Source organism: Mesoplodon densirostris, chromosome 18 (assembly GCF_025265405.1).
Source record: "Mesoplodon densirostris isolate mMesDen1 chromosome 18, mMesDen1 primary haplotype, whole genome shotgun sequence".
In the NCBI taxonomy this organism is placed as follows: domain Eukaryota; kingdom Metazoa; phylum Chordata; class Mammalia; order Artiodactyla; family Ziphiidae; genus Mesoplodon; species Mesoplodon densirostris.
This window is the reverse complement of record NC_082678.1, coordinates 53,621,831-53,634,711: the sequence shown is the minus strand read 5'-3', so window position 1 is coordinate 53,634,711 and position 12,881 is coordinate 53,621,831. Positions and strand designations below refer to the sequence as shown.

At 48.5% G+C, this 12,881-nt stretch overlaps 1 protein-coding gene across 2 annotated transcripts in view; it reads left to right on the top strand.

Moving 5' to 3' along the window:
- The window catches only part of ASIC2 (acid sensing ion channel subunit 2), a 997,430-nt gene that overhangs the window by 919,586 nt on the left and 64,963 nt on the right, over positions 1-12,881 (top strand). For both annotated transcript variants that reach the window (XM_060081380.1, XM_060081379.1), the window contains exon 2: positions 2,368-2,518. In XM_060081380.1, coding sequence (XP_059937363.1) covers positions 2,368-2,518 — 151 coding nt within the window. The remainder of the gene's footprint in view (positions 1-2,367; positions 2,519-12,881) is intronic.

Sequence of the window (12,881 nt, the reverse complement as noted above, 5' to 3'; positions counted from 1 at the left end):
ATGGCAGGTCTGAAGAAGCAGCAGGCTCAGCCTAAAAGTCTAGACTTAAATAAATTGTATTTTCTGGCTGGCCGCGATAAGGCGTAAATTTGAAGTGCATGTTACACTTACATGTCATTATGCATCGAAATGGGGAAGGAGAGCGGCATCTTGTCCCAAATTTGTAGCAGAACTGCACTGTGTGTACATAGCTCTCAGGCCTTTGATGTTGAGCAGAGAGGAAAATGATCCTCTCCGAAAAGCCCAGGCAGGAGCGGCTGAGAAGGAGGCCAGCAGAGAAGTGCCGTCAGCATGAGCCCGCCTGTCTCTGAGCCCCTTCTCCTGCCCCTGCAAAGGTAAACTGTCTTTCCTCTAATAAATGCCTTCATGGAGAAGCAAGCAAAAATGCTTAGGAACAATCAGTTAGGAAGCTGAGAAGGCCAGAGCAGAGAAAGAGAGGGAAGGGGGTGGGACAAGATGTCAGCGTGAGCTCCCGCCAGAACCAGCAAGGCTGGCCAGCACCAAAGGGCGCCTCCCAGAGGTGGGCAAGGGGATGGGAGTAGCAACAACTTGGAGCCCATTCATTCATTCATTCCACAAAACAGACACAGCCCCCGCCCCCTCCAACAAACAATCGCATGAATCACCATCTAGTCACACGCTTTGATGTGTGCTATAAAGGAAAATACTGGGAGTGTGGGGTTATAAAACAAGAAGCAGTAGCAGGGCTTATACTGTCCCCATAATACTTGCACGTAATAGGAGCTCATGCATATGAATAGTGATTGGCTGGTGGAAAAAGCAAGGCAGAGAGCAGCGGCGTATGGCTCAGAAACATCTCAATGACAATGTCAACATGCTCAGAAAGATCGCATGTGTTAGAATCAGACAGACATGGCTTTGAATCTCAGCTTCTCTGCTTAATAGCTGTGTGACCTTAGGCAAGTCGCTTAACCTCTCTGGGCTGTGGTTTCTTCCTCTGCATAATGGGAGGAAGAACACCCACCCGTGTTTACTGTTGCATGTGAGAGCTGCCGTGGTGAAAGAGCAAGGGGAACAGTGAGGAGGGATGTCCTATAACTTGGTCTAGGAGCACGGGAAGGCTTCTTGCAGGAGGAGATGCATCAATCCAGTCTTGGGGAACAGAGGCTGCCCAGGCAGAGAACTAGATGTTGTACAGGCAGAAGGAGGAATGAGAGGAGTTACAGGCGGCGGCAGCAGCTAGAAAACCGCAAGTACTACGTGAACCAGCAGGACACATCCAGAGGTGCTGCAAGTTGCTTGATCTGGCTCCACCCACCCACTCACTCACATTCATTCATTCACTCATTCATTCATTCATCCACTGGACATATATTTCTGGAGCACCCCCAGGTGCCAGGCCCCGTGCTAGATTCCTCGATGTACATGCAGAGGTAGTCCCTGAACCCGTGGAGCTTCTCTTCTAGTGGATTCTCGTGGACTCCGATGGGAAGAGGAGGATAGGGCAGGCAGAGAGCATCATAGAAAACTGGGTGTGGAGGGAGGGCCTGGACCTTACTGTAAGGGGGATGGGCAGTCCTGGTGGATTTTAAGCACAGGCTTAATATAATAGGTTTGCATTTCTGAAAGAGTGAGCCACCGTGAACTTAGAGGATGGGCTGGAGAAAGTTGTCTGGAATCCGGGAGCCTAGCTAGGAAACTGCAGCAGCCCAGGCAAGAAATGATGGGGGTCCTGAGTTAAAGCAGTGCAGAAGAGAGAAAGCAAAATTCAAGTCGGATGTAGAGACAGTGTTGACGAGCCCTGCCGGCTAACTGCATGTGGGGGTGAGGAAGAGGAGGCGTGGACAGCCACTCTGAGGGTCTGGCTTGAGCCCCTAGGCAGGTGGCAGTGCTATTCCCTGGGACATAGTGTACAGGAGAACCATCCAGTGGGGCACAGAGGCTGAGGAAGATTTGATCCCACGGGGACATGCTGAGTGTCGGGGATCCATGGGTCCCCCTGAGGTCACGCTTAGCAGGCAGTGGGATCAGTGTGTCTGGAACCCAAGAGAGAGCTTGGGGCTGGAGGTGCAGATTAGAGGGTCAAGAGGATACAGATAATGCTGGACACTTGAAAGGCGCGTTACTGCCCAGGGCTGGGGGTGGGGGGTGTACAGAGGGAGAAAAGAGCAGATCCCACTGCAGCCAAAGCCAAAGGGTGTCCAGATGTGTTCTTTGATGCCAGAATCCCGCTTAGCAAAAGTCAGGCCATTAGCCAGGGGTGAGGAATCATTGTCCCCAGGAGGGTTGATTGTGACAGGCAGTGGGGACTCTAGCCTGCTGTTGGATTTCTGGGGTCTCCCCAGTCTCTGGAGCCCAGTCTGAAGTCACCCATGTGCTTCTCTCTCTCTCTCTTCTCTCCTTCAGGTGTTTACAAAATATGGGAAGTGTTACATGTTTAACTCAGGCGAGGATGGCAAACCTCTGCTTACAACAGTCAAGGGGGGGACAGGCAACGGGCTGGAGATCATGCTGGACATTCAGCAGGATGAGTACCTGCCCATCTGGGGAGAGACAGGTGAGCTGGGCCAGGGACTGGGGCAGTGGGTGATGGTGGAGGGGTGCGGACTCTGAAAGACGTTTGCCTCGGGTGGGCTGTCTTGGCCCACCTGGTGAAGGACTGCTCTCCATCAGGGGGTTCGTGACATGACAGTCAACGGGAAGGATGTCCCTGGTATGGACTGCAGTGATGCCCTGAGTTACCTTGGATTTCACTAGGTGGGAGAGTGCAGATGATGGGACTACTGGAAAGGGAAGGCAGGGAGGATGAGAGGAGGCATGGAGGAAGGTTGGAAGTAACAAGTATGGATGGGGAGGTAGGTGGCTTGGTTTCAGGAGAAGAGGAAGGGATGAACCAGCCCCTTCCTCTTCCACCATCTTGAATATCCCAACCCAGCTACCAGGCCCAAGGGAAAGGAAGGCAGACTCCTCCCACTGAGGGAAGGTGGAGAGGCTGCTGGAGAGCTGAAGGGCACAGACACAGGGGCCTGGGCCCATGGCTGCCCGTGTGTACAGTCCCCAAAGCTTATTTCGTGCATCCAATTATGCATTTATTTATTCAGCAAACTATTCATTAGCCACGTATGCTATCTCAGGCTTTGCACAAAAGTAAGGACATTAAATTGAAAAAGACCAAGCCCTTGATCACAGCCTAGAGGAGGAGACACAGAATCCAGTGGGACGTGAGGGTCCCCTGTGCTGCGGCAGGACGGCGGCCTTCGCCTGGGAGGAAGGAGTGTTCAGGGAAAACAGGGGGTACTTGCATGGGGTCTTGAGATTATCCTGGATTATACAGGTGGGTCCTCATAAGACGGGTGCAGGAAGGTCAGACAGAGAAGGCAACGTGATGACGGAAGCGGAGGTTGGAGTGATGCGGCCAGTAAGCCTAGGGATGCTGACCGCCTCTAGAATCTCAACAGTTGGAGAGAGTAAAAAGGTGCCCAAGCGTGGGGCACTGGATGCCAAGGAGACCCAAAGTGAGATTAACACTGGGTTCAGGGCGAAACGGGGGGAAGGGGGAGGGGGTCTAGAGATGGGCCTGGGAGGGGCCACAAAGAGGGATGAAAGGAGAGAAGATTCCGGCAGGACAGAGGCTTGGGCCCTCAGGTTGGCGCTGAGGAGCGGGTGGAGGCCAAGCAGGCTGGCCCTCACTTCTTGCAGTCCCCACCCCGTGATTCCTGCAGCCGATCACCCCAGCCCCAGGCCCACCAGGCTTCTGAGGACAGCGAAGACCTCCCCCCACCCCGGGACGACTACCCACAAACCCCGAGCTCTCCCTCCTCCACCGCACCGGCCCTCCCGCGGCTCTTGTCTGAGCATCCCACGGGCGGGTGGTGAGCAGGGCCACTCACTTCGCATTGTGCTCAGTCCTCCTGCTGTTGCAGCTGAGCGGCAAAAGGGCGCCACGCGACTCATTTCAGCACCATCTCTGGCAGCTCACCTCAGGCTCCAGGCCCTCCAAGCCCAGTCTGACCCTGGTTGAGCAGACGCTTCGTTGATCCCGTCCACTTTCCTGAATTCAGTATCCCTTGTCCCCCCTCCAGCAATGTAATCGTCCTCCCTCCTGGCCTCCCCTTCACCGCATCCCCGCGTGCTAGGAAGGGCCCCTCATCCCCGTTTGCCAGGGAAGGAGGCTGAGGTTCGGTGACTTCACCCAGGCCACCCAGCCAGGCCTCCTGAATCCCTACCTCCAGGCTTCCTCTGTGGTACCTTTCTTCAGGCTGATACGTCACCATGCACGAGCATCTCTTGGAGACTCTGGTCACCTTAAAGCTGCTCGTTTCCTGGGCTGGTTGGGGGTGGGGGGGTGAGCCTCACGTGGGTGGGAGTGAGGCCCACACACCTGCCGAAGGATGAGCGGTGGGCTCTGGCAGGTGAGGGATGCTGGTCCACAAGGCCACCTAAGGAGGCACGGCCACATCCTGCTGTTCGCTCATTGCTCCCGAGGGCTGGGGGCACGGCCAAGCCGCTCACCGCCACAGTCCTCGGCGTGGAGGAGCCTTCCTGACCTGCCAAGCCGTGTGGCTCCACAGATGCCATCTTGCCTCCTTTACGTTTCCACTTCCTCTCAATCCCCAGGCAAAGGAGCCTGGGTCCTTAGAGGAGATATTTGGGTGATGATGGAGAAGAAAGAAATTGAAAGTTGGTTGTTGAGGGAGTGGCCACAGACAACTTGATGACAGAGGCAGAGGAAAGTGGCTTTACAGAGCCAGACCGAAGATCAAACCCCCAGCCCTGCCTTTATCAGCCGATCAGATGAGAGCTGTCTGCACACTGTAAACAGTGGAAGGTTGATAATGGCAACCAGTAGATGGGAGGATGGTCAAACCCATCCCAGAGGCAGAGACTGTGCCAAATATCTCATACCTACACAAGGGTCCTGGGGCACCTTATCATCTGGATGTCTCATTCTCAAAGCAGAGCCTTTGGCATATTCTTGCTTCACCTCTCAGAAATTTAAGCAAGCAGTGAGGGAGCCACGCCTCCAGGTGTAACTCTGACCTAGAGGATGGACCTTTGGTGCCAACGAGTGAATTAGGAAAAGGCACCCTCTTTGGGTGGACCCAACCCTATGGACTCAGGCTTAGCGAGTAGAAAGTCACTATGAAATTTACCAAAAGTGTCCTTTCCTCCGGGCTGACAGTGCCTCCTTGGTCAAACATCCTTGTGCAAGGCAGCCTGGAAATATGCCATTTTAAAGAAGGCAGGCTCAGTCACACATGGAGCTTTACAGTATGCCCCCAAATCTGCCCTATGGACTGTTAGCAGTTTCAGATGTTACATGTTACAGGAATAGAAAGGATCTGGGGAACCCTGGTTAGGCAAAGTTAAACACGTTCATTCATGACAGGAATTCTTTAATACACTACATTATAAATCTCCAAGGTAGGCATATTGCATACACCATTTATTTGCCCAATGCTTTTGACCATGGAAAACCTTCTTTTTCATGGAGGAGCTCACAAAATAGAAAAAGGACAGAAAAGCTGTCCTCGACTACAGAAGTGCAGATTTCATGACCAACGTTTTTCTAAAGGAAATTAAATTGAAGGCGGGTGGGAGGTTGTTAAAAATGAAACTCTGTGTAGATGCCTCTGAGTAACTTCAAAGATAAAAGAAATAAGCAGTGGGTTATCTAGGCTGCAAATGAGAAAAACCAGATTCAAACAAGCCTGGGCATAAAAGGAATTGTATTGCCCGTGGAATCCAAGGCAAACTTCAACAACCCAGCAGCAGGAAGGCAAGGGTGCGGCATCAGAAACAACTGGAACCAAGGGCAGGAGATTCCTCGATCTCTCACCCCTTCTCTCACCTATCCTCTTTCTAAACTGCTTTATTCTCTCTCACTGGAGACAGGCTTTTTCCACACATATATCTTTTCACACATGGTTCCCAGTAGATATATATTTTACACATCCTGCCACCAGCGAGAGACTATTCTGGTTCTCTCACTGGTATCCTATTTAAAAAGAACAACAACAAAAAAAAAAAAAAAAACAGGGAAGGGACTCATTGGTCCAGCCAGGCAGGTGCCCACCCCTGGACCAATCAGTGAGCGGGAGTGTGTTCATGGAAGGACATGGGAGCCCTGAGGGAGCTGGGTTCCCGAGACTGTCCCGAGAATGGCCCTGCTGGGGAAAGAAGGGGCGAGGGTGGGGATGGGTTACATCTGAGAGAACCAGAATTGGTGTGCAGGGAGCCCTCTAGTGAGCTTGCATTCTAAATAGACAGGCTCAAATCTTATTTCCTTTATTCATGCTGATGTAGAATACACTTTGTAATCAAGTAAACTCTGCCTTGATGTCCCCAAGTTCTGATACTGTGGGAAAATGAACTTGACATTATATTTTTGAGCAAAGGAATTATTCTGAGAGTCACTGCTCTAATAGAGGTCAATGTCTTGCCCCATATTATCTCCCCAGCCTCATCCCCTTTACTCTGTCCCCTTGTTCACTTGGCAGTAACGACTCCGGCTTCCCTGTAACTCCTTGTACACTCCAGGAAAGCTTACCTTCAAGCATCTGCATTCTCCTTTCCTTCTGCCTAGAATTCCCTGCTCGGACCCACATGGCTTATTGCTTCACCTCCATTGAGTCTTTGCTCAGACGTCACCTACCCTGACTACCCTATTGAAAATTGTACCCCCGCCCCACTCCTCACCCCTCCTTATCTGTTCTGCTTGTCCTTTGTTCCATGTCGTGTGTCACCTTCGAGGATACCATCCTCCTCTACTGAAACACATGCTCCAAGAGATAGGCATCTTAGACTGTCTGGCTCACTGACACATACCAGGGCAATAAATATGTGTTGACATATCTGTTGAGAGAGAGAAAAAATTGCTGTGTTTTGCACACTGATGGGGCCAGGCTGAGGGAAAAACTAATATTAATGAGTAGCTACTATGTGCCGTGAACATTCTATCCCATGAATCCTCCAAGTGACCCTCCTAACGAGGTGTTATCTCCACTGAAAAATAAAGAAACGGGAGCCCAGAGAAGTTGAGGAAGCTCCCCAAGAACACACACTTCACTAAGTGGTTGAACCAAGCTGAAAACCCACATATGGACCCAAAAGCGATTCTCCTTCCACTATATTCCTTTAATGTTCAAAATGTGATTGTAAAGGCACTGCCATGAAAATAGCTCAGAAAAAAAAAGTTCCAGTGACATCTTTGGAGACAGAATGGCATATAATGATAAGTCTGTTGCTGTTCTCCTTTTCTATTTTTTCCTCTTTTTTTTTTTTCCATAGCAGAATCCTTGTATTGAACAAAAGCTTTAGCACAGCTCCAGTATATAAAGCAGATAAAGGTAGAGCTGCTCTGGTCCAGCTGGAGATGGGGCCCCCAGTTTGATTTCTCCATACTCACTGTGGCCAACCCTGAGACATTCCTGGAGGAACCCTAGGACTCCAAGGAACCCAGCTTGTAGATAGTAGGTGTCAGCAAATTTTTGGAAAATGGAGAGCAGATGGTAACTGACTGGGCAGACAAGGCTGTAGGGTCAGGCTCTGCACACAGGGAAACCAGTAAAAGTCAAACGATTCTCACCATACATGCCCCCCTCCTCCCAGAAAGTATCAGGGATTGGAGGCATCAGATACTGTTGACAACAGGGTTGAGAGGTGTGGGTAAAACTAGGAGGATTAGTTAAAAGTCTGTAAAAGGAGCTGTTAAGTCCCCCATGGCCCAAAGCAGCCAAATACCTCTCTGCACCCCAGCAAAAGATAAGATTGAAATAGATAGGCTCCGGGCTGGGGGAAACCAGTCAAAGCTGAGGGCATGGGTGAGGTGCTGTACAGAAAACAGGGAGATAAGGTGAAATTCTGCTCACTGAGTAGTGAGACCCCCAGCCAGACTAATCTACCTCACCCACCCCCAACCAGAGATCTGGGGAATCCCTTCCTGGAGACACTGACAAGCTCAATAGAAAAGATTCACAGAGAATGACAATCAGGATAACCCACACAAACCTAGTTAGATCAGCCTAGGGTGAAGTCCCCTGGTAAGTCCTCCCACACACAAGGAAGACTGTCCAGGCTTGAAGTACCAGTTGGGCTTCCCTTGTGGCGCAGTGGTTAAGAATCCACCTGCAAATGTAGGGGACGCAGGTTTGAACTCTGGTCCAGGAAGATCCCACATGCGGTGGAGCAGCTAAGCCCATGCATCACAACTACTGAAGCCCGTGCACCTAGAGCCCGTGCTCCGCAACAAGAGAAGCCACTGCAATGAGAAGCCCGCGCACCACAACGAAGAGTAACCCCGGCTCTCCACAGCTAGAGAAAGCCCGCACACAGCAACAAAGACCTAACACAGCCAAAAATAAGTAAATAAATTTTTAAAAACTAATAAGTACCTCTTAACTATGAATGGAGAGTCAACAAGCCAAGCATTTGAGGGTAGCCACTAACAGGAAAGGAACCAAAACCAAACAAACAAAAAAGAAACTTTGAGGAAATAGAGATAATGGTTAATGGCAAAAAGCTCTAGAGCCCGGGTTCAAATCTGGCTATACTACTTACGAGCTATGTGACCTTGGACAAGTTACTTAACCTCTCTGAGCCTCAGTTCCATCACCTCTAAAATGAGAATAATATTAGTATCAACTCTTCAAGGTTGTTAGGAAGATTGAAATGAGTTAATACTTTTGAAATACTTACAAAAGTGCCTGAATAATATTAGGCACTATGTATGTGTTTGATAAATAAAAAATAGTGTGGGAAGCAGAAGGAAACATCAAACTATTTTAATTAAAATTCTCAAGAGATAAGAGATAATATGAATAATGCATACATAAGCACCAGCTATTAAAATAGGATGCTATTAAAAAGTGACATTCAAAGAAAAAGTTTTTTTTTAAAAACCTGGAAATTAAAAATATTATTGCAACCATTTTTTTAAACCCACAGAAGCTTTGGAATTTAGGAAATTGCCTGAAAAGTAAAACAAAAAGACAAACAGATGGAAGATGGGAGAGAAAAAAATATGAACATGAGAGGATAGATCCAGAAAGTCCAACATCCTACAACTAGGAGTTCTAGAATAACAAAAGTGAGAGAGTCGAGAAGAGGATGTTGCCAAAGAAATAAAATAAGAAAAATTCCCAACTGACCCACATGATTTTCTATATTAAAAGAATTCACTAAGTCCTGTAATAAGTGGCAAAAGAACCAGACCAAGATGCATCTTTGTGAAATTCGGCCTCATAGAGATAAAGAGAAAGTCTTAAAAGGTTCTGGAGAGAAAAAAAACAGTCACATACCTAGGATCTAGAATCAGAATAGACTTCTCCACAAGGGTAATTGAAGCCAGAAGACAATGGCAGAATGCCTTCACATTTGGGGCAGGGACCAAGGGTGGGTGGGAATCTTTCTTGTCTAAGATAGAACTCTATATCCAGCAATCTACAAATGAAGTATGAGGGTAGAATTTGGTTTCAAATATATTCATGTATATATATAATATATTCCTATATATACATATATATGATAGCATTTAAGTTCTACTCTCAGCAAATTTCAATTATATGCTACAGTGTTATCAACTATAGTCACCGTGTTTTACATTAAATCCTCTCACCTTATTGATCTTTTTTTTAATATCTTTATTGGACTATAATTGCTTTACAATGGTGTGTTAGTTTCTGCTGTATAACAAGGTGAATCAGCTATACATATACCTACATTCCCATAGCTCCTCCCTCTTGCATCTCCCTCCCACCCTCGCTACCCCACCCCTCTAGGTGGACACAGAGCACCAAGCTGATCTCCCTATGCCATGCGAACTTATTGATCTCATAACTGAAAGTTTGTACACTTTTACTAACCTCTCCATTTCCCCCACTCCCAGTCCTAGCAACCGCTTTTCTGCTCTTTCTATGAGTTTGCCCTTTTTTTTTTTCCATTTCTGCTGTAGGTACAAGCCAAACAAAACAAAAAACAAAAAGGAAAAAAATAGGAAAAACAAAATAGTTTCACAAGGAGGAGATCAAAAACGTTATACACAATAAGGCTGGGGTGTGGGCAATACTCACATAGTCATAATTATGTAAAAGCTGGATACTGACTTAACCAAAATATCATCTAAGCCTATATAGGAGGGTGAAAGGCAACGGAATATGCTAGGATACTTCATACAAGAAATCTACACCCTTAGCTCCCATGGTAGAAATTCAGTAGGTAATATTTAAAATTTTTAAAAGCCAAGAAATAACTGTCAAGCAATTGATGTCCATGAAAATATGAAAGTCGTCAGTACCAGAAGAAACAGCTCAAACCAATGAGAGTGGTAGCCTCTAAGGAGTGGGACTCGGTGGGTAGGGAGAGGTGGAGCAGTACCATTTGGCTTTTTAAATGATGTACATGTATTGCTTTGACAAAAATTAAAATTAAATTAAAAAATGATCAGAAAATTTCCACGTAGCTGGAAGGTCTAAGCAGCTCTCAAGGGTAGCACAGTTCCCAGCCCCCATCACAAATGGGACACAGCAAGAGGGATACGGTTGGTTGCTATGGTTTCCCCAACACCTCTGCTTCCAGGAAAGACTCTTGTCCTAGTGCCTGGTACCAAGGACCTCCCCAGAGGGAGAAGTGCCGGCTCTGGACTGAATTCTGCGAGTCTGGAGCACAGGAACGTGCTGTGTGCGGCTGGCTGCGATTCTGAGCTCACTCTCAGAGTGGGCCTTCGTACTGGAGAGGTGGTCTCCGCAGGTGCCAAGGAATCTGGAGAAATGATGCCATAAGTCAGAAGCACCGCTGGAGGCAGGCATCCATTAATTCGCCAAGAAGAAGCCTGACTTCTGTCGTTCTGAGAAAACCTGCTTAATGCACATGCTAAGTGCTGTGCAGAAAATATATGTGCTTCAGTTAAAACTCCCGGCCCAGGGCCTCCCTGGTGGCGCAGTGGTTGAGAGTCCGCCTGCCGATGCAGGGGATACGGGTTCGTGCCCCGATCTGGGAGGATCCCATGTGCCGCGGAGCGGCTGGGCCCGTGAGCCATGGCCGCTGGGCCTGCGCATCCGGAGCCTGTGCTCCGCAACGGGAGAGGCCACAACAGTGAGAGGCCCGCATACCGCAAAAAGAAAAAAAAAAAAAAAAAAAAAAAAAAAAAAAAAACTCCCGGCCCAGTAGGCAGTGGTCTGAGGGGACCATCTAGGAGGTGGATGAAACAGACCCACCTCAGAGCTCATGTCTTCCTATCCAATAAATTGCCAAGAGCACCTACTATGTGCCAGGCACTCAGGGATACAGATGTAGGGCCCAGTCCAGGTTTTCAAAGTGTTCACGATCTAGGAACCATCTCGAGGCCTCCTTTTATGTGCGAGATGGAAATTCATTGATCCAATAGCTCTCACGTTAAGTGCCTTAAGGAATGGCAGACATTTGTTGTCTGCTTGGGTGACATGTAAACAATTATATGTCATCAAGGCTATGAAGGATAGAGGAAAGCTGCGGTGCAAAGGAGGGGATAATCAGTTCTGGAAGGGAGGGAAAAGGTATCTCTGGGGGTGGGTAGGTGGCTCACAGAGGAGATGACCATCGGGCCTACTTTCAGGCCTGTTTGCCAGGTAGCTGGGCAGTGTATGGGAGTCAGAGGAGGTTGTGGGTCATAGGGAGGTGAGATGCCAGGCAGAGGGGGGGGAATCGGGAGCAAAGGCCAAGGACAGGCCCAGGTGTCCTGGGGTGGCTGGATCCAAGGGTGAGACCTCGGGCTGGAGAGGTAGGCAGAGGCCAGATAACCACAGGCCTGGTACGCTCTATCCCAGCATAGATGTTCTCCTGTGCATCCTGCCACCCAAAGTGTGGGCCTCCCACCAGCAACATTGGCATCCCCTGGGAGCTCATCAGAAATGCGAAACCTCAGACTCCACACCGAATCTGCCTGGTAACAGGATCCCCAGTGACTCACATTCAAGTATGAGAAGCTCTCATCTAGACCACTGTTTCCCACCCTTTGGAAATACGAGGATGACTTTTTTTTTTTCTAGTTTTGTTTTTTTGTTGTTGTTTTGTTTTGTTTGCGGTACACGGGCCTCTCACTGTTGTGGCTTCTCCCGTTGCGGAGCACAGGCTCCGGACGCGTAGGCTCAGGGGCCATGGGTCACGGGCCCAGCCGCTCCGCGGCATGTGGGATCTTCCCGGACCGGGGCACGAACCCGTGTCCCCTGCATCGGCAGGCGGACTCTCAGCCACTGCGCCATCAGGGAAGCCCAAGGATGACTTTTTAACATCAGAATATTTCTCAGACATCACCCCCACATGAATGCTCTCATGCTTTTCACATTTATTTATTGAAAAAATATTCAATATCAGGAAGTTGCTATGAATTCAGTAATGCTTTGAATGAGTTTGAATTCTGTAGACACATCACAATCTACACACAGGATCTGTTCAGCAATCTGGTTATATCTAAGTTCTGCTGTCAGTGTGTGTCAACAATTTTTATCAGTAGAATCTTAAACATCCACCCACTTCCCTTATAGTTTTGGAGACATGGCACTTTCTCCTGCATGTCGGTTGCCCACCCAGACTTATCAGCTCTCTTAGCAAGTAATTTATAATCTCTGAGCCTGAATGAACTAAGGAAACTCATTATTTAAAGGATCCTTGGAATAAATCTTTGTGTAATGAGCCTAGACCCAACTCCACACTCAGCGCCTTCACTAATGTATGTTTTGTAAACGTTCTGTTTCATAGAAGTGCGTTTAGTGTGACCACACTTCTCTGTTGCATAACCAAGACCTAACGTTAACTATCTCCTGTGCCAACATGGGCACATTACTCTCCAGTATAGAAGGCACATCGCCTGCCTACTGTCCTTTGATCCTCACACACTCTTGTGATGTAGACAGGGCACTGCTAAACATTGAACAGATGAACCCACT